This window comes from Orcinus orca, chromosome 8 (assembly GCF_937001465.1).
Source record: "Orcinus orca chromosome 8, mOrcOrc1.1, whole genome shotgun sequence".
In the NCBI taxonomy this organism is placed as follows: Eukaryota; Metazoa; Chordata; class Mammalia; order Artiodactyla; family Delphinidae; genus Orcinus; species Orcinus orca.
The window spans coordinates 784829-812582 of NC_064566.1; the positions used below are offsets into that span (position 1 = coordinate 784829).

The 27754-nt window shown below is 65.0% G+C and overlaps 1 protein-coding gene across 1 annotated transcript; it reads left to right on the forward strand.

The window, feature by feature from the left end:
- The first annotated feature begins 863 nt into the window (after window positions 1-863).
- Window positions 864-27727, forward strand: MUC5AC (mucin 5AC, oligomeric mucus/gel-forming). The gene is made up of 49 exons (XM_049713414.1): window positions 864-936; window positions 2542-2616; window positions 3623-3682; window positions 3858-4119; window positions 4439-4553; window positions 4915-5005; window positions 5783-5892; window positions 6015-6228; window positions 6325-6450; window positions 6674-6791; window positions 7065-7203; window positions 7437-7547; window positions 7951-8020; window positions 8131-8268; window positions 8349-8513; window positions 8902-8996; window positions 9753-9879; window positions 10054-10309; window positions 10379-10431; window positions 10684-10784; window positions 10971-11122; window positions 11268-11406; window positions 11492-11605; window positions 11754-11933; window positions 12779-13018; window positions 13247-13403; window positions 13797-13925; window positions 14160-14322; window positions 14796-14839; window positions 14932-15117; window positions 15739-19806; window positions 20092-20300; window positions 20847-21021; window positions 21398-21648; window positions 21756-21939; window positions 22366-22573; window positions 23039-23217; window positions 23577-23664; window positions 23774-23877; window positions 24060-24091; window positions 24427-24598; window positions 24950-25051; window positions 25206-25243; window positions 25629-25751; window positions 25876-25974; window positions 26262-26381; window positions 26518-26581; window positions 26687-26801; window positions 27176-27727. Exons 1-49 carry the CDS (start codon window positions 864-866, stop codon window positions 27444-27446), a joined length of 10605 nt encoding a protein of 3534 aa, XP_049569371.1. The 3' UTR covers window positions 27447-27727.
- The last annotated feature ends 27 nt before the right edge of the window (window positions 27728-27754 follow it).

The window sequence follows — 27754 nt, forward strand, 5'->3', positions numbered from 1 at the left end:
GAGCCCCCTGGCCCCAGCCCCCGCCCCAGCATGGTGGGGACCTTGCTCACCTTGCTGCCACTCCGCCTCAGGTAGAGCCTCCTGGCTGGGCTCACCTGTGGCAGTGGAGCCCCCAGCCTTGGGGGGGGTGTGCGGACCCCTGGGACGGAAGTCCAGCTGCAGCGCCTGGCTCCCTGATAGGCCCACTGTCTGAGGCTGCGTGTCCATCACACCAGGGCGCTTTCTCAACCAGAGCCCATCAGGGCCAAGACCACTGGGCCAGTTTCTGGGCTCGTTCAGTCGGCATCTCTCCAGTGCAGTGAACTCAGCCATCCCTGCCCCCAAGGCCACAGGCCCACTTGTGACTGGAGCTGGCCTGGGGTCACCCACCCAGCTGGAGCACAGCCAGGCTCCCAGGCAGTGCTGGTCTGGGGGCTGCACTGTGGGGCGGGGTCCTGTCACTGGGGGTGCCATGCCCTGAGCCCTTCTCCAGTGAGGGTGGGGCTGGCCACAGCAGCCCCGGCAGCAGGGAAGATGCCAGTGGCCACTCCAGGTGCCAGGAACTCAGGGGTCCGGCGGCAAGGGAGAGTGCCCGGGGAAGATCCAGGGGCAGGGGCGTGGTGGAGGATGCCTGAGGCCAGGACTGGGGGACCCTCAGGGACCACATCCCACCTGGCAGACACACCCATCCCTGCCTGTCTTCAGCTGCCGGCCAGCCCGTAGCCAGTGCCCACTGTTTATCTGGGTGAGGGGAACCACAGGCCCTGCCCCACCCTCCCACGTGAGGCCCGTGGGGCTGGAGCCAGCTCTGGGACTACAAAAGGCTCCTGCAGAGGCAGAGCCCTCCTAAGAGGCCGCCCTGGGGACTTCTCCCCCCACACACCATGGGTGTCGGCCGGAGGAAGCTGGCCCTGCTCTGGGCCCTGGGCCTCACTCTGGCCTGTGCCCAGCACACAGGTAAGGTTCGTGCTGGCTTTCCCAGGCTGGCCCTGACCATGGCCCCTGTGCCCCCCCCAAATCCCCAAATCCAGCAGGCAGCTCTGAGGCCTTGTCCTGGGCTCTGGTCAAGCTGAGTGCATTCGTGAGCTGCTCTTCCAGCTTGTGGGGCTGGGGAGGGGTTCTTGGGGGCTGTGGGGTCCACGTGGGGGTTAGGGCTGGGAGCAGCCCAGCATCTATGAGCCCCTGGCTGCAGGATCTCATCCACACGTGCGTCTCTGCTGCTCTCTGCCCTCTGCCCCCTGCCAAGCCTGGTCTGAGCAGACTCTCGAACTCCTGGCCCAGCCTGGCAGAGCTGCCCACCTGCCTGGGACACCACCCCCCGCCCCCACCCCGCACCGTGAATCCCCGGTCCAGCAGCTCGCTTTCCCTGTCTGTTTCTCTGTGGTGGGCTCAGTCCGAGGTGGAGGGTGTGATGAGGGCAGCTCACAGGCCCCACGGTCCTCGGAGGCCCCTTCCCATATGGGCCTGCACCTCCCTCCTCTGCTTCCCAGGGGATAGCAGGGCCCTGGATGGGTGAGGGGGGGCTCCCAGGCTCCTGGAATGGCAGCTTGGGGAACATGCCGTGTTACCCAAGGTCCCCACTGCCCCAGGCGGCTCACACATCCCGGTGCCCAGTCTCCCGCTGCCGCCAGACAGTCTCAGAACTGGGAAGCTCTCCCTTGAGTACTCAGGGCAAGGCTGCCCCACTGGATGTTCCCTGGACACATGGTAAGGATGAGTCCAGGTTGTCCCAGGTGATCTGAGAAATGGGGCCAGCACACCAGTGAGTGAGGCAGTGCTCCCTGGGTCAGCCCCCATCCAGAGGAGGGCTGGCCTCCCCTTCTGGGCAGGGGGCTGGGCACCCCCCTGCCATGCCAGCTCTGTGCGGGATCATGGCAAGCCTGTGTCTGGTGACATTCTGCACCTTGGGAACGGCCTCTGAGGACCCCAGAAATGAGGTTCTTGGGGTGGCCTCCAGGCCAACACTGCCCGTCCCTGGGCCCTGCCTACCTGACCTCCACGGTGCTGGGCCCCTACCTGTGCAGTGGCCCGAGCACCCCATTTTGGGTGCAACTGTCTCCACTCTTGGTCCCAGATCCCCAACAGGCTCTGAATTTTCCTCCAGAGCTCCGGTTGCTCTGGGCCAGCTGCAACAGACCCGCGGCTTTACTGTCTGCTCCCTCGGCAGATGCTCCTGGACGGGGGCTGCCTGCCTGTCCCCCTACGTCCCGAGCAGGGGACCAGCGGCTGGGCCCTGGTGGACACTCGGTGGGCATGAATGAACAGTGAACAAAGGAATGGCCCCTGGAGAGACAGCCGGGGTCACCCCACATGCTCATGGGGCCGGGGACACCCCCACATGCTCATGGGGCCACCTGAAGGGGACGTCAAGGGAGTGGTGGCCCAGCCGTGGGCCCGGGTGACCTCCAAGGCTCGGCAGCCTGGAAGAGATCCTCCCAGTGCCCCCGTCCGCACAGAGAATCCCACCATCTGGACTTTCCGCCCCTCCCTCCGTGCATCCTCTGAGGGGACGTGCCTGTCCTTTGGCCGGCTCAGGCCCAGCGCCCTCTCCTCTTCCCAAAGGCCAGGCCCAGGACAGCACTGCAGAGCTCGGCTATGCGTACCCGGACCTCCCTCCTGCCCCCCAGGGGCCTGGCGGTGAGTGGACCCCCCACCTGTCAGAGCCCCCTCCCCGCCCCAGCAGTCAAAGAGCCCTTGAAGGGCCATGGGTCACCCGCCTTGGGCCCTGCAGGCTGCTTGCCATCCCCATCCGGCGTGGCTGAGACAGGGTGACAGGCTGCCTGGGAGCTCACAGAATGTCCCTTTCTCCCTGGAGTTAACACCTGATACTCCAGCGGTGGCAGGGCGGGTGAGGGTCAGCCCACAGCGCGGCCAGACGCCCCAGAGCAAGGGGAGGCTCGGGGACAGACCCAGCCACCTCAGTTTGCATGTCCCCAAAAGGGGCTCCCAGGGAGGCGCACCTGTGCCTGACGTCAGCACCCAGGGGATTGCCCGTAGCTGCTGATGCGTTCGTTCGTTGTTTTAATTGGGGTATAGTTTTACAATGTTGTGTTAGTTTCTACTGTACAGCAAAGCGAAGTAGAGTTCCCTGTGCTCTCCAGCAGCTTCTCAGTTATTACCTAGTTTATACATAGTAGTGTATATATGTCCATCCCGATCTCCCAACTCATCCCACCCCCCTTTCCCCGCTTGGTGTCCATACGTTTGTTCTCTACGTCTGTGTCTCTATTTCTGCCTTGCAAACTGGTTCATCTGTACCTTTTTCTAGATTCCATGAATATGTGTTAACATACGATATTTGTTTTTCTGTTTCTGACTTAATTCACTCTGCATGACAGTCTCCAGGTATTGATTCAGGCATTTTTGAGATTCCGGGAGCAAGGAAGCCCCAGTGCAAACAGCATTCTGGGCCACGGGGTGTGAGAGCTGGGGCCCCTGGGTGCTCTGCTCTCAGCCCACAGTGGTCCCCGCTGGCCTTGGTGTTCACACCGGCCGGGAGGCCATATACACGGCAGAACCCGGAGCCGGATCTAGAGTCTGGCAGACCCGAGCAGTCGCGGAGCTGCCACAGCCTCTCGTGGGGGCTGAGCTGTGCCTGGGCGGTGGGGGTGAGGGCTGTGCGTCACCCGCCCTGTTTCCACAGGCAACTCCCTCCGCGGGGTGACCATCCACCCGCCTCTGAGGAGCACCCCCCTGGTGCGAGGTAAGACCCCGAGAGGCCAGGCGGGGGGCCGTGTTGGCCGAGCTCTGCCTCGTCAGACCTGGGGGGTGGGCCGGGGGACCGCAGCTTCCCAGGTGGATAAGGGCCCAGGTTTCGGGACGTCCGGGTGTCCCAGACTCGGCGCCCTCGGAAAGGCCCTGCTCTGTTTGGCCCACAGCCCTGAACGCGGCGCACCGCGGGCGGGTGTGCAGCACATGGGGTGACTTCCACTACAAGACCTTCGACGGCGACGTCTTCCGCTTCCCCGGGCTGTGCAACTACGTCTTCTCCGCGCACTGCGGTGCCGCCTACGAGGACTTCAACCTCCAGCTCCGCCGCGGCCCCGGCCCCAACGCCACCGCGCCCAGCAGGGTCACCATGAAGCTTGACGGCATGGTCGTCGAGCTGACCAAGGGCTCCGTCCTGGTCAACAGCCTCCCGTGAGTCTGGGCCCTGGACGGCGAGCATGCTTCTGGGCCGTCGGGGGAGGGAAGTGCAGTTGTCCCAAGAGTGGGTCCCGGAGCGGTGCCCCCCAGGCCCCCATGCTCGGCCCCCTGCCCCACCCAGGGGCTCAGGCTCTCCCTCTGCCCCTGGAAGCGGCCCCTTCCTCGTTCTTCTGATGCCAGAGCTCCAGGCTCTTGTGGGCATGTTGACCCTGTCATACGTGTGACTGAAGGGACCCTCCCTGCCTGAAGTCCAGACCTATGTTGCCCGTCCCCTCGTGCCCTATGGCGCCTCAGCTGGGCCCTCTCTCCGCAGAATTCAGCTGCCCTTCAGCCGCTCCGGAGTCCTCATTGAGCAACGCAGCAGCGGCGTGAAGGTGGCGGCCAGGCTGGGCCTGGTCTTCATGTGGAACCAGGATGACAGCCTCCTGGTGAGGCGGGGGGCCGGGCTCGGGGGACCAGGCACATGCCTCCAGCCTGACAGCCTCTCCAGGGAGGGAGGAAGGGGCTCTGGGCGAAGGAGGGTGGGAAAGCCAGACACCCCCAGCCCCGGCAGCGAGGATGGGGCCCAGATGCTAACGGGGCCCCAGGGTCCACACCCCTGATGGAGACCCTGAGTGTGGGGGTAGCTTCCTCCAGGACAGAGCCCCTGCTCCGGGTCCCAGCCGCGTGGAGCAAATGGGGAGGGTCCTCTGTGAGAAGGCCCAGCTGCTCCAGCCTGGGGAACCTCGTCTGTCCTGGTCCGGGGCTGTCCCTGGCACGGCTGGAGTCTGATGTGTCCTCTCATTGCAGCTGGAGCTGGACCCCAAGTACGCCAACCAGACCTGCGGGCTCTGCGGAGACTTCAATGGCGTCCCCGTCTTCAACGAGTTCTTCTCCCACAGTAAGCCCCGGGGCGCGAGCTCCCCTCCCTGCCGCCTGCTCCAGCTCTGTGCTCCCTGGAAGCCTGCCTTCCAGGGTGCCAAGTCAGAGGTCTCGGTCTTAACACATGTGCACGCACCCACACGTGCATGCAGACCCACACGCTCAAGGTCCAGCATGCACGCGCACCTACACCACGAGCATGTGCACAGACTCGGGCACGCCCCAGCACACACAGACGCACGGCGCGCGCTCACGTGCACTTGCCCCCACCCCATCCCACCCAGCACACGCTCTCGGTGGGGCAGCCCCCGCTGAGCCCTCCCGTTCTCAGTGCCCGTCACACACCCTCCTCTGAAATCGAAGACCTGCCTCCATCCAGACCTTGTCTCTGCTTCTTGGTTCTTGAGACTTTGCCAGGCAGTGGCCTTTTATGTGACCCACACCCGCTGCAGCCCCGATCCCAGGGCCCCCACTGTCAGGCCCAGGAAGCCCCATGCAGAGCCCATACGTAAGGGACTCCCTTAGGGGAAGCCTGCCTGCGTGCCCAGCAGTGGCCGGCAGGGGCCCAGGTCACTCTCCAGCCCTGGGCCAGCGGAGCGTCAGTTAACGGACCTCAACCCGCTGCCCTGCAGCCCCGAATGCCTGGGAGTTCCTCATTTCATCTCCAGACTCCCCGAAAGTGCTGTGTAGCCGCCGCTTAAACTGGCGGTGTGGAAGGGGAAGGCCGGCGTAGCCCGGTCGCCCCGAGCGAGGGCCGCTGGGAGCCTGCAAAGAGCCTGGTGTTTTGCTCTGTCAGACATCAAGCTGACCGCCACCGAGTTTGGGAATCTGCAGAAGATGGACGGCCCCACGGAGCAGTGTCAGGACCCTGCCCCTGAGCCCCCCGTGAACTGCTTGACCGGTTTTGTAAGTCCCAGAGTGAACAGGGGTGGCGTCTGCCTCCCACGGCCCCGGGGACAAGCCGGGGAGGGGGCTGTGAGCCAGGGGATGTTCCAGAGCCTGGACTGAGTGCCCCGGCTTTGCCCCAGGGCATCTGCGAGGAGATGCTGAGCAGCGAGCCGTTCTTGGACTGCGCCGCCCTCGTGGACGCCAGCAGCTACGTGGAGACCTGCCGGCAAGATCTCTGCCACTGTGGCCAGGCCAACCTCACCAGCTGCCTCTGTCACACCCTTGCTGAGTACTCCCGCCAGTGCACCCATGCCGGGGGGCTGCCCCTGGACTGGCGGGGCCCCCAGCTCTGCCGTGAGTGCCCTGTGTGACCCCGGCCCTGCCATGCCATCCCTTCTCGGGCCGGAGGCAGGGGCAGGGCGTGACACGTGCCCCATCTCCTCCCTGCAGCCCAGACGTGCCCCCTCAACATGCAGTACCGCGAGTGCGGGTCACCCTGTGTGGACACCTGCTCCAACCTGGAGCACTCCCAGCTCTGCGAGGACCACTGCGTCGCCGGCTGCTTCTGCCCTGAGGGTGAGCTGGAGCCCCACCCCCTCTGGCCCCCCAGAATCACACAGATGCATTGTAGGTGCTCAGGAAGGAAGGCCCCTCTGACGTGGCCCGAGGTGTCCCTGGACCCCTGGGTCTGAGGAACCCTCCAGGGCAGGGCCACTGTGGGCAGAGGGCCTGTCCCCTCCACACACCCACATGGCAGGCACAGTCCGGCACCTGCCACATGGCCTGCCTGCCTCTGCAGGGACGGTGCTGGATGACGTCGGCCACACTGGCTGCATCCCGGTGCCCCAGTGCTCCTGTGTGTACAACGGGGCCACCTACACTCCAGGGACCGGCTACTCCACAGACTGCACCAACTGGTAGGACCTGGGCCCCTGCCCTCCCCTTCCCCGGAGATGCCCAGGGACGGCCCCTGCCTTCTGGTCCCCCTAGATGCGCCCGGGCCGGCCCCTCTGGGGGCTTGTCCTCTCCCACGCGGGTCCCCAGGTGGAGGCCAGTGGCTCTCTGGGCAGGCGCTGATGGGCTCCAGTCTATGTGGTGATGCAGGCAGGCCTGGGCAAGTCTACCTGCCATCTTGGGGGGGCGGGCTGCTCCCGGGGGCCAGCACCCACGTGGGCGCTCCCTGCTCTCAGCACCTGCGCTGGGGGCCGGTGGAGATGCCAGGAGGTGCAGTGCCCGGGCACCTGCTCGGTGCTGGGCGGTGCCCACTTCTCCACGTTCGACGAGAGGCAGTACACGGTACACGGGGACTGCAGCTACGTGCTGGCCAAGGTACATGGCCCCAGGGTCCTCCCCGGACAGAGTGGCTTTCAGGTCGTGGGTCCACGTGTCCTTCCCCAGCCTGGGCTGCATGTGGGTGCCGCATTTGGGGCCACCTTGGGATCCCCGACGCCGAGTCCTCCAGGAAACCACCCAAGCTCTGGGCGGGCGGACGGATGGTGGGGAGGGGAGAGGATGAGGCGGGCTGGGGGCGCTGCGCTTTGCGTGAGTACCTGTGTTTCCAGCCCTGTGACAGCAGCGCCTTCACCGTGCTGGCCGAGCTGCGCAGGTGTGGACTGACCGACAGCGAGACCTGCCTGAAGAGCCTGACGCTGACCCTGGGTGGGGGGCACATGGTGGGTGCAGACCCTGGGGTTGGGGTGTCTTTCACGGCAAGCGACCTCTGCCCGAGCCCTTGACCCCACATGGGCAGCAGGTGGCCGAGGCATGGCCCGAGGACCCGCCCACTGCCTCCCTGCTTCCACCTCTTGTGGGTCTTTTGAGTGACGGTCCCCAAAGGGAACAGCTCAGGGGCTGGCAAGGGGCCTCCACACCTCCCCCACGAGGCCAGGAAGCTTCTCTGCTGAAGTCGACTTTTTTACTTTAGTAAATCTCTTTGGTTTTCACGTCGCCAAAAAGCGGTCCGGTCCTCGCGGAAAGCTTAGCGGAGCAGGCTGAGCCTGGGGGATGGGGGGCCAGGTCATCAGCCCTCCTCTGCCCTGGGGAGGCCATCGGGAGCCCTGTCATGTGCTTCTCCAGGTCTTCGTGGTAAAGGCCAGCGGGGCGGTGTTTGTGAACCAGATCTACACCCAGCTGCCCCTCTCGGCAGGTGAGGGCGCCTCCCTGCCCCGCCCCCTAACAGCCCCGCCCCCTGACAGCCCCACCCCCTGACAGCCCCGCCCCTCGCGCCCACTGAGACCTGGTCCCCTGTGTCTGCAGCCAACGTCACGCTCTTCAGACCCTCCACCTTCTTCATCATCGCCCAGACCCAGCTGGGCCTGCAGCTGGACATCCAGCTGGTGCCTGTCATGCAGGTGTTCGTGAGGCTGGCGCCCCAGCTCCAGGGGCAGACCTGCGGTAAGAGGGTCACCACCCAGCACCCGAGCCCACCCTCCGCAGCCCAGCACACAGGGGCCTCACGCCACCCCCGCCCCCAGGCCTGTGCGGGAACTTCAACCAGAACCAGGCCGACGACTTCCAGACCATCAGCGGCATGGTGGAGGGCACGGCCGCCGCCTTCGCCAACACCTGGAAGACCCAGGCCGCCTGCCCCAACGTCAAGAACAGCTTGGAGGACCCCTGCTCCCTCAGCGTGGAGAACGGTGTGTGTGTCCAGCAGCCCCGCGGGCCAACCTGGTGCCGGGGCCCCTGGGCCAGAGGTCTGAGCATGCGCTCCTTGGGGGCCCGGCCTGAAGGGGGCGTCAGGTGGTTGGTAAACAGGCGGACTCAACATGCGTTGTTCTGGCCGGTGAGCCCCGAGAGGAGAGGATCAGGGTGCTGGGGGGAGTGGAGGCCCACCCTCCTTGCCTGCTCTCCTGGGGGACCGGGCTCGCGGGGCGCTCGGGAAGCAGCCTAGGTCTGCTGACACCTGGCACTCTTTCACACGGAGCATAAGGGATTCCGGCTAAAAGGAAAGCTGCTCATCTCCATGTAGCTCCCGCCTGACGTGGCCGTCCAGCCTCGCTGACCGCCCCCCTCCTCTGTCCACAGAGAAATACGCTCAGCACTGGTGCTCGCGGCTGACAGACCCCCGCGGCCCCTTCACCCGGTGTCACGCTGCTGTGAGCCCCAGTGCCTACTACTCGGTAATGCCACCCACCTGCCTCTGCCCTTGGACCACTCGGCCACCCTCAGGGTCCCAGGGGCCATGGCAGCAGCGTCTGGGCCCAGCAGGTCTCTCAGTCTCCAGTTCCTCCCACCCCCATTCACTCACTCATTCACTCATTCACTCACTCACTCATTCATTCACTCACTCATTCATTCATCACTCATTCATCCACTCAGTCATCCACTCACTCATTCATTCATCATTCATCATTCACTCATTCATCACTCACTCATTCATCCACTCACTCATCCACTCATTCATTCATCATTCACTCATTCATTCGTCACTCACTCATTCATCCACTCACTCATCCACTCACTCATTCATTCATTCACTCATTCATCCACTCACTCATCTACTCACTCATTCATCACTTACTCACTCACTCACCCACTGCTGTGGTTCTGAGTCCGTCCTCTCCTCCAGCTCCATGCTAGGCACAGGGGCTACACCCAGGGAGTCAGTAGCCTGCTGGCCCCAGGGTGCAAATGAGAAACTGGTGTCTAAGGCTGACACAGGGATGGACCGCTGGGTCACACAGATGAGGGGCTGTGGTCCTTCCAGCACCCCCGCCCGCCAGCCCAGGGGCGTGATGGCAAGATGCTCTGTGCACGTTAGTGGGACCCCCGTGAGGCTCGGGGAGGGGTCCTGGAGAGGCAGGGGCTCCGGCAGCAGCATGGGGGAAGCTCACCGTGTGTGGCCTGGTGTCCCTGACATCCTGATGCCCCCACAGAACTGCATGTTTGACACGTGCAACTGTGAGAAGAGTGAGGACTGCATGTGCGCGGCCCTGTCCTCCTACGTGCGGGCCTGCGCCGCCCGGGGCGTGCTGCTTGGCGGCTGGCGGGACGGCATGTGCAGTGAGTGTCCCAGGGTGGATGTCCCATGGCCCCCGTCCCCCAACCAGGCTCAGAGGCCAAGGAGCGCCCAGGCCAGTGCCCCGGGACCCCATCAAGGACGAAGGGCTTGGCGGGAACAGGGAAGCCGGGGGGCCGGCCCTGTCCTGAGTGCTACCCCCTCCTGGCATCGTGCAGCAAAGGCCATGACCACCTGCCCCCAGTCACTGACCTACCTCTACAACATCAGCACCTGCCAGCCCACCTGCCGGGCCCGGAGTGACGCGGACGTCACCTGCAGCATCAGCTTCGTCCCCGTGGACGGCTGCACCTGCCCTGATGGCACCTTCCTGGATGATACGGACCAGTGTGTGCTGGCCACCAGCTGCCCCTGCTACCATGGGGGCTCCGTGGTCCCCAATGGGGAGTCGACGCACGAGCAGGGGGTCGTCTGGTAAGAGCCCCTGCTGAGTGGGTGGCGTGGGTGAGGCTGGGGGGCTCTCTGACCACTCTCTCCTTGCAGCACCTGCACCCAGGGCACACTGACCTGCATTGGAGGCCATGCCCCAGCTCCAGGTGAGCCCGGAGTGGGGGAGGGGGCCCTCGGTTATCTCTGCATAAAGTTACCTAAGCTCGGGGTTAAATGCCCACAAGTCAGCGAGGCTGCTGGGTGTCAATCAGCGTCTCTGGGCTCAGCAGTGTGGGCACCCTGCCCACGCACTCACACGCTCACCCCGGGGCGGCTAAATTCTGCCGTCGGGAGACACGTCCCTCAAGCGAGCCTGGTAGGCGGCGTCAGGGTCCCCTGAATGGCCCCTCCCTCGCCAGTCTGTACCCCACCCATGGTCTACTTCGACTGCCACAATACCACGCCTGGGGCCGCTGGGGCTGGCTGTCAGAAGAGCTGCCACACCCTGGACATGGACTGTGTAAGTGTCCCCAGTGACCCCCCTCCAACAACCCCACACCTGCTCGGCCCCCATGGGCACCTGTGGAGAAGCCCACTCACTGGCCCCAGGGGACCCCTGCCCGCAGGCTGCTGGTCCTGTATCCCTGTGGCCCCGCTGCAGGCCCTGGGGGTCCACTGAGCTGTGTCTGCTCCCCCCCCTCCACAGTACAGCTCCCAGTGTGTGCCTGGCTGTGTGTGTCCCCACGGGCTGGTGGCCACTGGCGACGGCGGCTGCATCCCTGTGTCCGACTGCCCTTGTGTGCACAACGAGGCCAGCTACAAGCCGGGCCAGACCATCCGGGTGGGCTGCAACACCTGGTACGGGGAGGGGCTCGGACCCCAACGGGGGAGGGTTCCCTGCAGCGGGAGGTACAGCCCGGCCGGCAAGTCCTGCCCCCGCCCAGGCAGGCAGCTGGGCCTCCAGGAGGGAGGTTTGGGCCTGATGCCTGCCGCCCCTGCCCAGCACCTGTAAGAGCAGGATGTGGCAGTGCACAGACCAGCCCTGCCCGGCCACCTGCGCGGTGTACGGCGACGGCCACTACCGCACCTTCGATGGGCAGCGCTACAGCTTCAGCGGGGACTGCGAGTACACGCTGCTTCAGGTATGGCTGCCGAGCCCTCCCGCCGCCCCGCAGCCCTGCTGTGCTGCCCCGCGGTGCACGCTCAGTCCCATCCCGGCCTCCCTAGGACCACTGTGGGGGGGACGGCAGCGCCCAGGACGGCTTCCATGTCATCACCGAGAACGTCCCCTGTGGCACCACGGGAGCCACCTGCTCCAAGGCCATCAAGATCTTCCTGGGGGTGAGCAGTGGGTGGGGGCCTTGGTGGGGAGCCCCCAGGAAGGCCGCGCTCCCATGGCCGAGCTGGGACAGGGGCCGCAGGGCCATGGACCCGTTCGACAGGTAGCCAGGGTCCTCACCCAGACACTCGCTGGTCCTGCCCCACGCAGAGCTACGAGCTGAAGCTGAGTGACGGGAACATGGAGGTGATCGGGAAGGAACAGGGGCAGCTGCCGCCCTTCTCCATTCGCCAGATGGGCAACTACCTGGTGGTAGACACGGATGTCAGCCTGGTGTTGCTGTGGGACAAGGGGACCAGCATCTTCCTCAGGCTCAGCCCCGAGTTCAAGGTGAGGCCCTGCCCAGGAAGGGCGACGCCCTCACCCCAGACCAAGGGCCGGCCGGAGACGGGGGTGCGGGTGGGGGAGAGACAGAGGAGATGATAGAAAAACAGAGAGACACAGAGACAGAGGAGATGATAGAAAAACAGAGAGACACAGAGACAGAGAGAGATGATAGAAACAGAGAGACACAGAGACAGAGAGAGATGATAGAAAAACAGAGAGACACAGAGAGTTATAGAGAGACAGAGAGACAGACAGAGAGAAACCGAGAGGCAGAGAGACAGAGAGGAGGTGACAGTAGGAGACCCTCGGCCGTGTCCGGGTCCTGCAGCTGCTGGAAGAAACGATCCCTAACTGGTGGCCCTTCTCTCGCAGTCTGGACACTAAGTCCAACCAGGTGCCCCAGGGCCACGTTCCCTCCAGAGGCTTGAGGGGAAGATCCTTCCCGCCTCCTCCAGCTTCCGTGGCCCCAGGCGCCCCGTCAGCCCAACCTCTGCATACGACGTCCGTTTACTGTCTTCACTCTGTGTGTGTCCCTCGTCCTGTAAGGACGCCGGCCACTGGATCAGCCGCCCCAGTCCAGGATGCCCTCACCCTAACTGGATTGCTTCCGCAGAGACCCTCCTTCCGCTTTGGGCCAACTCGTGGGTCCCGGGTCAGGACCTGAGCCTGTCTTTCGGGGACACTCCGTAGCCACTAGGCTGCTTCTCCTGTGCCCTCCCCTCCTGGAGACTTCAGAGCCCAGTGGGGCTCTTCCTGAGGGCCCCGGGGTGGGGGGAGCGAGTGAGGTCGCAGGGCCCCTCCTGCGCTTGCCCTGAGCCTGCGCCGTCTCTACGTCTGTCTGTCCACAGGGGAGGGTCTGCGGGCTGTGCGGGAACTTTGACGACAACGCCCTCAACGACTTCACCACGCGGAGCCAGTCCGTGGTGGGCGACGTGCTGGAGTTCGGCAACAGCTGGAAATTCTCCCCGTCCTGCCCGGACGCCCAGGCCCCCAGGGACCCCTGCACCGCCAACCCGTACCGCAAGTCCTGGGCCCAGAAGCAGTGCAGCATCATCAACAGCGCCACCTTCAGCGCCTGCCACGCCCACGTACGCGGGGCGCTCCTCCAGGCACCTGGGGAAGAAGGGACAGAAATGGGAGCAGTGGCTCTTTGCCGCCCTCTAGGGCCCGCTGTGGCCATGAGGACCCGTTTGGCCGGCCTCGTGGGACAACGAGCTCCAGGGGAAACCGGCCCAGGCCGACACCAGCTGCACTGATTCCCCGGAGCCCACAGGGATGGCGGGTCCCTCGGCATCTGAAGCCTCTCTCTCCCGTAGGTGGAATCGGCCAGGTACTACGAGGCCTGCGTGAGCGACGCGTGCGCCTGCGACTCAGGGGGCGACTGCGAGTGTTTCTGCACGGCCGTGGCCGCCTACGCCCAGGCCTGCCACGAAGCGGGTGTGTGCGTGTCCTGGCGGACCCCGGACATCTGCCGTGAGTGCCCACGGATGTGTCCGTCGGGGTGGGGCGGAGACACAGAGAGTGACAAGAGTGGTATTGAATGTGCGAGGGGAGGAAGGGCTTGAAGGGAATCAGCAGAGCACCCCCCCTCCATGGAGCCTGGCCGCAGTGGGTGGACGTCCCTGACAAGCCAGCCAGCCCCCCTCCCCACTGCCCCCCCTTGCCCCTGGGCATCCCAGGCCCATGTCCTCTGAAGCCACGTCCGGGAGGCACAGAGGAGGGACGTGTCTTCAGAACAGCTCGCAGGACTTGGTCAAGGACCGGGCTACGGGGGAGCCCCCCGGGGCTGTCCTTGCAAGGGCGGCACTCCACCTGGGGCCCCCTGGGCCGAGCGCCTGGCCCTGAGCCCGCCCCCGTTGTCCGCAGCCCTCTTCTGTGACTACTACAACCCCAAGGGCCACTGCGAGTGGCACTACCAGCCCTGCGGGGCCCCCTGCCTGAGGACCTGCCGGAACCCCCGCGGCCAGTACCTGCACGATGTCCGTGGCCTGGAAGGTGCGCTGCTGCCCTGCTGGTCTGGGCGGGGCCGTGCTGGCGGAACGGTGGTTGGGGCCAAGGTTTGTCCTGGGGATCCAGGCTGGGCGGCTCCTGACCCCTCGGGGTGCTTTTGCGGCCATAGCCTCAAGCTCCCCATGGCGTCGTGGGGTCCAGGGCTGGGGGCTGAGTCGAGGCGGGACTGAGGCACTGGGCAGTTGGTGTGGCTGGGACTCAGGCCTCTCTGGTCCCCAGGCTGCTACCCCAAGTGCCCATCAGAGGCCCCCATCTTCGATGAGGACCAGATGCGATGTGTAGCTTCATGCCCAACCCCGACCCCACCACTGCCCTGCCGCATCCAGGGCAAGTCCTACCGGCCGGGCTCTGTGGTGCCCTCGGAAAAGAACTGCCACCACTGGTGAGGCGCTTGGCGGGAGCCGCGAGGACCCTGGAGCACGTGGGGGATTCGCCCAGCCCTCCGCTACTGGGGAAAGGCCCCACCTGGCCACCCCCCAGCAGAGCCTCCCTCCTTCAGGGCCAGAGGGTCCCCCAGCCTGGGTTTTCTGTGGGGTCCAACAGGGAGCTTCCTTTATGCAGGATGAGGGTGGGGGGTCTGGGGGTGAAGAAAGGGGCCAGAGGGGAAGCTGAGTCATGACACGGCCCAAGGACCTCTGGGAAGACACCCTGGAGAGGGAGTGGCCTTCAGAAGGTCCAGGGGGCTCAGTGGCCATGCTCGAGCTGCCTTCTCTGGTCATTGATAGGAAGGGCTCCCTGAGAGGGCGTGACCTCTGGGGCTGAGGCGTGGCCCCCAGGGACCCCAGTGGGGCTTCCCCTGCCTGCCTGCCCCTGGGTGAGTCTCCACCCCCTGACTCATCTCCCTTCTGTCGCCAGCGTTTGCACCGAGAGCGGCGTGCAGTGCACCTACAACTCTGAGGGTGAGTGGTGGGCGGCCCTCCTTGTGCCCGGGGTCTCGGGTCCCCGCCTGCGCCCCGGCCCCCTAACCGCCTGGCTGCTGTCCTCCCCACAGCCTGTGTCTGCACCTACGATGGGAGGCGCTTCCGTCCCAGGGAAGTCATCTACCACACGACAGACGGCACGGGGGCCTGCATCTTCGCCCACTGTGGGGCTAACGGCACCATCGAGAGGAGGGTCGAAGACTGCAACACTACCACCCCCACCCCCCAAACCACCTTCGCCTTCTCTACACTGATCGGTAAGGCAGACAGGCAGGGTGCCGACCGGGTGGTGCCGTCCCCCCACCCCTGGCCCCGAGCGGCAAGAAGGAACCGGGACGGGACAGAGCGCATGTCCCTGTGCCGGTCAGCCCGCAGCCACCGCGAGGCTAGCAGGACCCGTGTCCCCAGTCATGCTCTCAGGGCTGCGGCACCCAGCATGGGGCAGGGGCTGTGAGCAAAGGTACCCCAGGTTAGCTCCTGGGGAGAGGACCACGGGAAGCCGGCTGGGGAGTCCCTGCCTGGATCCACTGCTCTCCGATCGCCTTGCGTCGCACCAGGGCCAGGCACCTCCGCATCCTAACCTCTTCTAAGGGTGACTTAGGGCCTTATTAGAGCTTCCCCCGAGGGTGAAGAGCCCCTGTAGCTCTGGCTTTAGATTCCGGGGAGCTTAATGCACCCCTTGACTCAGCTGCAGTGAGCTTTACCCCTGCCAGGTTTGGGCATATCCCGGACGCTTGGCGACTGCCCTGTCTCCCAAGTTCCCGTCATGGGTGGAGACAGACAGGCAGCTGACACTGACAGAGGGGGCGGGGGGGCTGTCCTTAAGGAGTGTGGGGAGCCCTGGCCCCTGACGCTCGCCCTTTCTCTCCTGCCCTCAGTCGTGAGCTCGACGCTTCCACCCAGCACACACCCCAGCCTGTCCGAAAAGACAGCACACGCTCTGAGCTCGGCCCCGGCCACCACCCCGGGCACATCCCCTGGACCAATCCCTCCCACAGCCTCCGCCCCGCCCTCATCCCGGCCCCGCTGTGGGGAGGAATGCCAGTGGTCGCCATGGCTGGATGTCAGCCGCCCGGGATGGGGCACAGACAGCGGTGACTTCGACACGCTGGAGAACCTCCGCACCTATGGGTACCGGGTTTGCCGAGCACCGAGGGCGGTGGAGTGCCGAGCCGAGAGTGCCCCCGAGGTGCCGCTGGAAGCCCTGGGGCAGCGCGTGGAGTGCAGCCCAACGGTGGGGCTGACCTGCTACAACAGGGCCCAGGCCTCTGGGCGCTGTGACAACTACCAGATCAGAATCCTGTGCTGCTTCTCCCGGGCCTGCCCCCCTAGCAGTACAGAGACCACCCTGCACGCAACCCTCAGCACAACTGAAACTGGGCCCACGCCAGGACCCAGCAGGGTTACATCTGTGCCGACAGGGAGCGCAGGTTCCTCAGCCCCCGTCACCACACTTGGCCCAACCACTGCCTCTATGACTAGCAAAACACCTGGCCCAGGTACCTCAACAACTGGGAAAATAACCCCCTTGACTCCTAGCCCAAAGCCGGTTTCAACAACAGTTTCCACCACAACCTCTGTGTCAACCACAACCCCCGGGCCCTCGAAGGGGACCTCATCTGAGCCAACCCAGGTCACCTGTTTACAAGAAACGTGCACCTGGACCAAGTGGATTGACGGCAGCTACCCTGGGGCAGGGAGGAACAGTGGAGATTTTGACAGTTTTCAGAATCTGAGATCCAAAGGTTATAAATTCTGTGCAAACCCCAAGAACGTGGAATGCCGGGCGGAAGTCTTCCCCAACACCTCCCTGCAGGCACTGGGGCAGAACCTGATCTGTGACAAAAACGTGGGGCTGATTTGTTGGAACAGAGACCAGCTGCCCCCCATCTGCTACAACTACCAAATCCGGATCCTGTGCTGTGAGATGGTGGACGTTTGCAGAACAAACGCCACACCCCCTACCACACCTGGGCCCACACAGACGACCACAGGTGAAACAAGCACTGCCTGGACCACCGCAACTTTCTCGTCTTCCACACAACACAGCACTGCCAGCTCGGCACATGTGCCCACAAGAACGAGGGTCACAACCAGAACAACTGAGCAGTCCCCTCTGGGGACCACCTCCTGCCAGCCACAGTGCACATGGACCAAGTGGTTCGATGAGGACTTCCCATCTCCTGGGCCCCACGGAGGAGACTTTGAAACCTACAGCAACATCGTCAGAAGAGGAGAGAAGATCTGCCGCCAACCCGAATACATCAGCGCCCTGGAGTGCCGAGCCGAGAACCACCCAGACGTCGGCATCCAGATGCTGGGCCAGGTGGTGCAGTGCAGCCCGGAAGTGGGCTTGGTGTGTCGGAACCGGGACCAGAAGGGCAAGTTCAGGATGTGCCTCAACTACGAGGTGCGCGTGCTGTGCTGTGAGCCCCAGAAAGGCTGCCCTGTCACACGTGTCACAGTTTCCAGCACCTCAAGTGTGAGTGTCACCAGCCAGACAGGGACCACCTCCCATGAGGCCACATCCAGTGCAACCACGGTGCAGACAACCAGTTCAACCGCAGTGCCTATAAGCAGCACCACCACTGTGGAGACAACTGGCCCAACCACAGCTCCTACAACCAGCACCAGCACTGTGGAGACAACCAGTCCAACCACAGCTCCTACAACCAGCACCACCACTGTGGAGACAACCGGCCCAACCACAGCTCCTACAACCAGCACCGCCACTGTGGAGACAACCGGCCCAACCACAGCTCCTACAACCAGCACCGCCACTGTGGAGACAACCGGCCCAACCACAGCTCCTACAACCAGCACCACCACTGTGGAGACAACCGGCCCAACCACAGCTCGTAGAACAAGTACCACCACTGTGGAGACAACCGGCCCAACCACAGCTCCTACAATCAGCACCACCACTGTGGAGACAACCGGCCCAACCACAGCTCGTAGAACCAGCACCACCACTGTGGAGACAACCGGTCCAACCACAGCTCGTAGAACCAGCACCACCACTGTGGAGACAACCGGTCCAACCACAGCTCGTAGAACCAGCACCACCACTGTGGAGACAACCGGCCCAACCACAGCTCCTACAACCAGCACCACCACTGTGGAGACAACCGGCCCAACCACAGCTCCTACAACCAGCGCCACCACTGTGGAGACAACCGGCCCAACCACAGCTGCTACAACCAGCACCACCACTGTGGAGAAAACCGGCCCAACCACAGCTCCTACAACCAGCACCACCACTGTGGAGACAACCGGCCCAACCACAGCTCCTACAACCAGCACCACCACTGTGGAGACAACCGGCCCAACCACAGCTCCTACAACCAGCACCACCACTGTGGAGACAACCAGCCCAACCACAGCTCCTACAACCAGCACAACTTTTGTCTCTATACCTGAAACAACCCACTCCCAACCCTGGACCACCTCCTGCCAGCCACAGTGTACATGGACCAGGTGGTTCGATGAGGACTTCCCATCTCCTGGGCCCCACGGAGGAGACTTTGAAACCTACAGCAACATCGTCAGAAGGGGAGAGAAGATCTGCCGCCAACCCGAATACATCAGCGCCCTGGAGTGCCGAGCCGAGAACCACCCAGACGTCGGCATCCAGATGCTGGGCCAGGTGGTGCAGTGCAGCCCGGAAGTGGGCTTGGTGTGTCGGAACCGGGACCAGAAGGGCAAGTTCAGGATGTGCCTCAACTACGAGGTGCGCATGCTGTGCTGTGAGCCCCAGAAAGGCTGCCCTGTCACACGTGTCACAGTTTCCAGCACCTCAAGTGTGAGTGTCACCAGCCAGACAGGGACCACCTTCCATGAGGCCACATCCAGTGCAACCACGGTGCAGACAACCAGTTCAACCGCAGTGCCTATAAGCAGCACCACCACTGTGGAGACAACTGGCCCAACCACAGCTCCTACAACCAGCACCACCACTGTGGAGACAACCAGTCCAACCACAGCTCCTACAACCAGCACCACCACTGTGGAGACAACCGGTCCAACCACAGCTCCTACAACCAGCACCACCACTGTGGAGACAACCGGCCCAACCACAGCTCCTACAACCAGCACCAGCACTGTGGAGACAACCGGCCCAACCACAGCTCCTACAACCAGCACCGCCACTGTGGAGACAACTGGCACAACCACAGCTCCTACAACCAGCACCACCACTGTGGAGGCAACCAGTCCAACCACAGCTCCTACAACCAGCACCACCACTGTGGAGACAACCAGCCCAACCACAGCTCGTAGAACCAGCACCACCACTGTGGAGACAACCGGCCCAACCACAGCTCCTACAACCAGCACCACCACTGTGGAGTCAACCAGTCCAACCGCAGCTCGTAGAACCAGCACCACCACTGTGGAGACAACCGGCCCAACCACCGCTCCTACAACCAGCACAACTTTTGTTTCTATACCTGAAACAACCCACTCCCAACCCTGGACCACCTCCTGCCAGCCACAGTGCACATGGACCAAGTGGTTCGATGAGGACTTCCCATCTCCTGGGCCCCACGGAGGAGACTTTGAAACCTACAGCAACATCGTCAGAAGGGGAGAGAAGATCTGCCGCCAACCCGAATACATCAGCGCCCTGGAGTGCCGAGCCGAGAACCACCCAGACGTCGGCATCCAGACGCTGGGCCAGGTGGTGCAGTGCAGCCCGGAAGTGGGCTTGGTGTGTCGGAACCGGGACCAGAAGGGCAAGTTCAGGATGTGCCTCAACTACGAGGTGCGCGTGCTGTGCTGTGAGCCCCAGAAAGGCTGCCCTGTCAGCTCTGTGACTCCAAGTCCGCAGCCCTCACTCTCTCCAGAGTCCACCACCCCCACGGTTTCCCTGGTGACCTCCCCTAGCTCCGCAGCGCCCTCCACATCCACGTGCTACTGCAGTGTGGCGTCCAGGTTATACCCCGCAGGTATGTGTACTCTACCTGGGTGTGTGGTGTGTGCTGACCCTGGTCACTGTTGTCCTGTTCACAAAACTACGGTGTTAAGGGGACGGAGGGGTGCCTTGTCTTTGCGAAAGGGCTAGGTCTTGTGTATAGGAAGGCAGTAAGCCTTCTCTGAGGATATGCCATGTACACCTGGGAAGGAAGGCCACCTGCCAGCCCAGCACCCGGGTGGACCACCAGCCTGGTTAGAGTCCCTCCTGGTGATCGCTTCTTGGCTCTCCTAGTGCCCTCCCGTTCCTTTTCTTGCAGGATCCATCATTTACCAGCAGACGGACCTCTCCGGGCACTGCTATTATGCCCTTTGCAGCCTGCACTGCCACGTGGTCAGGCGGACCGACCACACCTGTCCCACCAGCACACCACCTCCCGCCCCGGCCACCTCCACGCCAGTGTCCTCCCCTTCTGCCTCTGTGTCCGTTACTCAGGGAGGATGCCCAAATGCAGTCCCCCCAAGAACGGTAACCTCACCTTTTCTGCCCTTCTCGGGGGCTCGGGGCGGCCAGGGCAGGGACCCTCCGCATCATTCAAAGTAGGCTGTGGCGTCAAGGGTGCCTGAAGGTTGGCGGCCCCTTGGCTGACGTAGGCTGACCATGGCGAGCGGCCATTGGTGGCCCCTTGGCTGACGTAGGCTGACCATGGCCATTTCTGGTCCTCCAGAACTTCTGGGAGGGGGCGCCAGGAGCGTGGGGCCCGAGGTTGAGACTCTGTTGCCTATAAAGGGGGCTAGAGCAGGTGACTGATGCTCCGGACAGGGTCAAACGGCCAAGGAGTGGAAACGGTGGGTGGGTGGAAATGGGCAGAGGGGGAAGGGGGCAACCTCCAACACCCGGAGCCCCTCCCAGTCGGCTGGGCGCTCGGGGGGTGCTGGGGGAGGAGAGGCCTGGTGTGAGTATTGGTCCCAATCCTGGTGGCTCTTCTCTCTCCGGAGACCCAGGCGAGCCCTGAGCCCCGAGGGGTGGGCGCCACGTCAGGGCAAGGCCCTGCAGCAGTCTTTGCTTCCGCAGAAAGGCGAAACCTGGGCCATGCCCAACTGCTCTGAGGCCACTTGTGAGGGCAACGGGGTCATCACCGTGAGGGCGCGCCAGTGTCCAAAGAGGCAGAAGCCCACCTGCGCCAACGGCTACCCTGCTGTGATAGTGGCCCACCCGGAGGACTGCTGCCCATCCTACGAGTGCAAGTGTGAGTGGGCGGGGACGGGGGTGGCGGCCATGGCAGAGAAGGCGGGACGGAATCGGTGGGACCCAGGAAGGACTTCCCAAGGTCAGGGCAGCGGTGGTGGCGCCCAGCCTCCTCCCCAGGTGCCCGGCGGAACCCTGCCCAAGCCCAGAGCAGCCGGGCCACGCAGGCGCGAGGGGGCGTCTGGAGTCTGGTCCCACCTCTTGGCCTCTTTGGGCACCTACTGGACAGAGTTCTGTGTGCTGTTGGCGTGTGGGTCCCGACAACAGGGCAGTCGCCTGCTCCGCTTGGCGCGGGACACACCTGCTCCTGCGGGAGCCCCGGGGCGGTGGGAGGAGGCCCGTAGTGCGGCCAGGTAAGGCGGCTCGTCCTCCCGCAGGCGTGTGTAGCCGCTGGGGCAAACCCCACTACATCACTTTTGATGGTACATACTACACGTTTCTGGACAACTGCACGTATGTGCTGGTACAGCAGATCGTGCCCGTGTTCGGACACTTCCGGGTGCTGATCGACACCTACTTCTGTGATGCTGAGGATGGGCTGCCCTGCCTACAGTCCATCATCATCGAGTACCAGCAGGACCGCATCGTGCTGACCCGCAAGCCCGTCGGAGGGGTGATGACCAATGAGGTGGGGATGCCCTCCGGGCAGCCCCCATTTGTGCCGGGTGGACTCGGGGCGCCAGGCACTGGCTGATCACCACCCGGTTCTCTTTCCCTCGCTGGGTCCCCGTCTAGATCATCTTCAACGGTGAGGTGGTCAGACCCGGCTTCCAGAAAGACGGCATTTTCGTCTCCCAAATCGGCATCAAGATGTACGTGACCATCCCTGCCCTTGGTGTCCAGGTCATGTTCAGTGGCCTCATCTTCTCTGTGGAGCTGCCCTTCAGCAAATTCGCCAACAACACAGAGGGGCAGTGCGGTGAGCGCCCGGCCCAGCCCCGCTCTGGCCCTCCGCACTCTGGGCCCTTTCTCTGGCCGGGAGTGTCTGGTGTGCGAAGGGTCGGCCTCGGGTGTGTCCCTCCAGGAACTGCATTCTTGGCTGGGGGTGAGGCCGCCCGTGTGGCGCGGAGCCTCCAGGTGATTCTGCTTTCCAGCTGCACCAAGAATGTGCGGCACACGGCCCAGGGGCCTGGCCATGTGGCCCATACGTTAGGCCTCTTTGGGAACTGCCCCAGGGTCTGGCTTCTTGGAGGCAAAAGAAAGCACAGGGAGGTCAGGGGACAGGTCCCACAGCAACCCATCGAGTGCTGCGCAGAGACGCTGGGGCCCGGCCCCCAGCGTCCCAAGGGAGGGTGAGGGTGCCTCTGCTTTCCCCGGCTGACTGACCGCTGCTTCCACGCCCCAGGCACCTGTACCAATGACCAGAAGGACGAGTGCCGCCTGCCCGGGGGGGCGGTGGTACCCTCCTGCTCCAACATGCCTGGCCACTGGAATGTGACACACCCCGGCCAGCCATCCTGCAGCAGGCCTCCCCCGACGCCCACCACAGTTGAGCCCAAGAAAACGTCCACCTCGTGCCTACCTTCGCCAATCTGCCAGCTAATTCTGAGCAAGTGAGATTCCCTGGCAGGGCTGGGGTGTGGGGGGTGTCGAGTAGCCCTGCTAATCCCACGCTGCCTGGGAGATAGGAAGAAGTGGGCGGGCCTGCAGGGGGTTCCAAGGGAGAGGGGTCACGGCTGCTGGAACGCCAGGCGCAGAGCCCAGCGGGGCTCGTGGCGGGTCGGCCTCTGAGGCGCTGAGGCAGCTCATGGTGGCTCCGGGCATAAGTCCTCAGCCGGCGGCAGCACCCGGGCGTGCAGGGCACGGGGGGAGCCCAGCGGAGAATTTGCAGAAAGAAAAGCTGTGTTGCAGCCAGACACCCTCCCCGCCGCACACAGATGGCCCCAGAGGCTGGGGTCCCTCGGCACACAGGTCGGCCCAGTGACGCCTCTCCCTCGGGGCCCTTCATTAGGGAAAGCCTACAGCCTGGCAACCCCACCACGGAGCTGCCCCATGACCCGTGTGTCTCTGTGCTGCAGGGTCTTCAAGCCGTGTCACTCGGTGATCCCCCCGTGGCCATACTACCAAGCCTGCGCCTTTGACCAGTGCCACGCGCCCACGGTGGACACGAGGTGCTCCAGCCTGGAGCTGTACGCCGCCCTCTGCGCGTCCCTCAGCGTGTGCATCGACTGGCGGGGCCTGACCGCCCACGAGTGCCGTGAGTGCCCCCTCCCCCCCCGCCCCAGAGTGCCCCGTCCCGCTGGGCGGTGGCAATCAGCATGTTCGAGGGGACAGACACACGGGGCAATCCATGGGTGGGCTTGGGTGGTCAGGGTGGGCTTCCGGGAGGAGGAGGGCTGAGCCCAGGATGGAGTGCATTTGTTTCCTGGAGGGACAAGAGGGGGCATCCAGGTCAGAGCACCTGGGCCCAGGGTGCAGGGGTCCAGGGCTCGGACAGGCTGGGTGGTGCAGGGCACACAGCAGGTGCCTGGGCCAAGAGCTCCAGCCAGCGGGGCCCAGGCCAGGCCTCGCTTCTCGTGCCCTCCGGCCTCAGGTGTGGCCTCACCCTTCGCACAGCTTTCACCTGCCCTGCTGACAAGGTGTACCGGCCCTGCGGCCCGTCCAATCCTTCCTACTGTTACATGAACAACAGTGCCAATACCCTGTAAGCACCTGCCCTCTCCCTCTGGGACACGCCCACCCTGCCCTGTGTCCCCAGGCCGCCTCTCCCCACCCTGGAGGTCACGGCCCCGCTCACCCTCCGCTCCCCACAGGGCCCTTCCGGAAGCCATTCCCATCACAGAAGGCTGCTTCTGCCCGGAGGACATGACGCTGTTCAGCTCGAGCTCAGAGGTCTGCGTGCCAGCCAACTGCAGCAGTACGTCCCTGGGGCTGGGCTTGGGGCTTCCACGCACTGGGCCCTCGGGCTCTGCACTTCTCAGCCAGACCCCAGGGCTTTCCACCACAGCCTAGGTTTCCCCCAGCCCCCGACACCGGGTCTGCCCGTGACGGGCTGGGGGCCATGGAAGCCCAGCGATGACGTCCTCTCTTTTCCTCCAGGTTGCGTGGGGCCCGACGGGGAGCCTGTGGAGGTGAGTGTGGCACCCTCGGGGGACTCAGAGGAGGGGAAGGGAGGGGCCAGGTTTTCCTGAGCAAAGACTCAGGAGGCCTCCTTGCACGGCCCTGGAGGAGGGTGGGTGCTGGCCCCAAGGCTGGCCGCATCCCGCCCTCCCTGGAGACAACCCCCCACCCTGCTCCCACACAGTGAAGGTGGGGACGGTCGCCCGCACAACCCCCTCCCACCCCGCCTCCTGGCCCCCATGGGCCTCCCAGAGCCCCAGCAGCCCTCAGCCCCGCCCACACTTTGGAAGACCCCTTGCAGGCCCTCAGCCGTGGGCCCGGGGGTCCCATGTCCTTCCTCTAACAGCCTGGCCACACTGTCAGCGTGGGCTGCCAGGAGTGCACCTGCAAGGACGGCACCTGGACTCTGAGCTGCCAGACTCGGCCCTGCGCCCCGCCCCCCGCCTGCCCCGAGCCCGGCTTCGTGCCAGTGCCCGCGGCCCTGCAGACCGGCCAGTGCTGTCCCCAGTACACCTGCGGTGAGCCCCAGGCCGGGCGGGGGCGCACATGCACAGGCTCAGTGCTGGCCAGCTTTGCCCCTGAAGGGTCCTGAGGTGCTGGCACCTGGCGGCACACCCCAGGAGGGTGGTGGGCATACCCTCCCTGTATGTGGCTTCAGCTGCTGACCCCCAGCAGGAAGGCTCAAGGGTGAGGGGTACCATGGAGGTCAGCGCCGAGCAGAAGCCTCGTCCCCCGTGGCGTGGGCACCCCCTGGGGAGCCTACCACCTGTCCACTGGGTAGTCAGTACTCCCGGAGACCCCCAGGGAGAGGCGACACTCAGGCTCGGGAGGGAGGCAGGTGCCCTGACACCCCCTTCCGTCTGCTGCAGTCTGCAACACCACACACTGCCCCGTGCCCGTGGACTGCCCGGAAGGCTCGCGCTCCATCCTGGCCTATAAGGAGGGGGCGTGCTGCCCGACCCAAAACTGCAGTGAGTGTCCTGGCTCAGCGGCGGCCAGGCTGGGGGAACATGCGCCGTCGCCCCGGACTGGGATGCTGTAGTGGTAGCGCGGGCAGCTGCCACTCGGGAGGCTGGCGGGACAAGGGGACGGTGGGTCTGCAGGTCTGCCTTCTCCCCCGAGCAGGCCGGACCGTCTGCAGCATCAACGGCACCTTGTACCAGGTAAGAACCAGCCGAAGGTCAGGCCCCCTGGTGCACAGGGACCAGAGTCCCCCCGTCCTGCCAGCTTCTCCCCGAGGCTGCGTCCCTGCGGGCCTGGGTGGCCTTTGGAGCAGCAGTGGGTTCTTCTGGGACCACAACCCCTGTCCTGAACTTGAGAAGGTCCCCAGCCTCTCTCTCCCCATGCCGGGTCCTCCAGAGCATGTGACCTCCCTGGAGGAGCAGCCTTGGGGCTCTGTCCCCAAGACCGGGACCCCAGCCAGGAGGCACTACTGAGGGTCACCTCGGGGGAAGAGTCTGCCTGGCGGGGGCAGGCCTGGAGGGGATGTCCGGGAGGGCGGGGGCACCAGGCCCAGCTGGGAAGACACTGTCGCCTTGATTCCCCCAGCCTGGTACCATAGTCTCCTCGAACCTGTGCGAAAAGTGTTGGTGTGAGTTGCCCGGTGGCCCCCAGTCGGACACGGTCGTGATCAGCTGTGAGACCCAGATCTGCAGCACCCATTGCCCCGTGGTGAGCGTCCCCCCCCACTCCCACCCCCACGCAGCGTCCAGCCGGGGCTCAGGCCACACCCACACTCCCACCCCCACACGGCGTCCAGCCGGGGCTCAGGCCACACATCCTGCCCCCCTCCCAGGGCTTCGAGTACCAGACACAGAGCGGGCAGTGCTGTGGCGAGTGCGTGCAGGTGGCCTGTGTCATGAACACCAGCAACAGCTCTGCTCACCTCTTCTACGTGAGTAGCGGTCACGGGGCCTTGGGGTGAGTTCCGGGCGGGGCTGGCCACAGGCTCCAGGGGGGCCAGCCCCACCCCTGCACAGGGGGCCGCCGGGAGCGACAGCGACAGCAGGGGTGCTGGATGGATGGCTTCCTGGTGCACTGGGGCCCCTGGGGAGCCGTCAGTGCAAGGCGGGCGCAGGGCAGAGGCCACGGGAGCTGACAGACAGATGGATGCGGCACCCTCCCCTGCTGGAAGGGGGGCCTTGGGGGGGCCACTCACTTGCTGGCTGGGCCTCCCTGCAGCCCGGCGAGTCCTGGTCAGACCCCGGGAGCCGCTGCGTGACACACAAGTGTGAGAAGCAGCAGGACGGGCTCGTGGTGGTGACCACAAAGAAGGCGTGTGCCCCCCTCGGCTGTCCAGCGGTGAGTCCGGGGAGCCCGCCCGCCCTGCCCTGCCCAGGGGGGTCGACAGTGGCCATGGGAGGATGGGGCCCTGCATGGGAGTGGGCGCCACCGTCTTGCGTCCCTGCCCTCGCCAACGGCATCTCTGTCCTCACAGGACAAGGCTCGGCTGAGCGAGGACGGCTGCTGCCTCTCCTGCCCCCACCCCCCAGCCCAGAACAGTGAGTGGGCGTGTCTGCCAGGGGCGGGGGACGCAGGAGGCGGCGGGGGGCGGGGGGCGCCTGGCCAGGGCTGACCTCTGCGCCGCCTCCCGTGTCCCTCCCCAGGGTCGACCTGCGCCGTGTACCACGAGCTTCAGGTCCTCCGGCAGCGAGGCTGCAGCTCCGTGGGGCCCGTGCGCCTCACCTATTGCCGGGGCAACTGTGGGGACACCACCTCCATGTACGTGAGTCCCTGACTCGCCCAGGGCAGACCCGCAACTCCCCCACCCCCGGCCCACAGAGGGCTCCTGCAGGGCAGGGCCTGGGGCGGGCAGACAGGGGCAGGATGGGGGGCCGGGGGCCAGCAGGGGGCTGGGCCGGGGGCCAAGGACGGCTCGCGGCCTGTCTGGACTCACACTCTTGTCTTTACTGAGACCCCAGACTCGGGGTTCCCATTGGTGACCTGCTGGTCAAGTGGCTGCTGAGAGGCTGCTGGGCCCCCCCAGCCTTTGGGGGCTCAGAAGGAACCACAGGCCCTCAGCTGCCGTGACTGGCTCGCGGGAGCCACTGCTAAGCGCCCCCGCGACCTCTGGCTCAGGCGGCCCCTGCCCGCAGGTACTCCCTGGAGGCCCGCGCCGTGGAGCACAGGTGCAGGTGTTGCCGGGAGCTGCGGGCCTCTGTGCGCTACGTGACCCTGCGCTGTGGGGACGGCTCCAGCCAGGCCTTCAGCTACACCGAGGTGCAGGAGTGCGGCTGCGTGGGCCTGCGCTGCGACTCCCACGGGGGCTCCAGCCGCTCAGGGGAGGTGCGGGGTGCTGAGCACAGCCAGGAGGCGGGGCTCAGGCGCTGGAGCAGAGGCGCCCCGGCTCCCCGGCCTTTGCAGTAGACGGGCTGGAGCCCCGCCCTGTCCCCCCAGGACAGGCCCACAAGAACGGTTGTATTCGCTGCAATCTCAGCCTCCAGGGCCAGTGGAACCTGAGCCCCGGTCCAGGTGACCCAAGCCTAGGATGCACGGTCCACCCCTCTCGTCCCTCCCCGAGTCCAGCGGCCCCGGGTGTGCAGTGGCCCTGACGGGCTTGCAGCCGCCTGCTCGGGACCAGCCCGGGGGGGCAGGGGGTGGGGGAGGCTCCTCTGTGGGGCCAGCCTGCTGGTCCCAACCTTCAGCATCACGTAAGGGCCTGATCCACTGCGGTC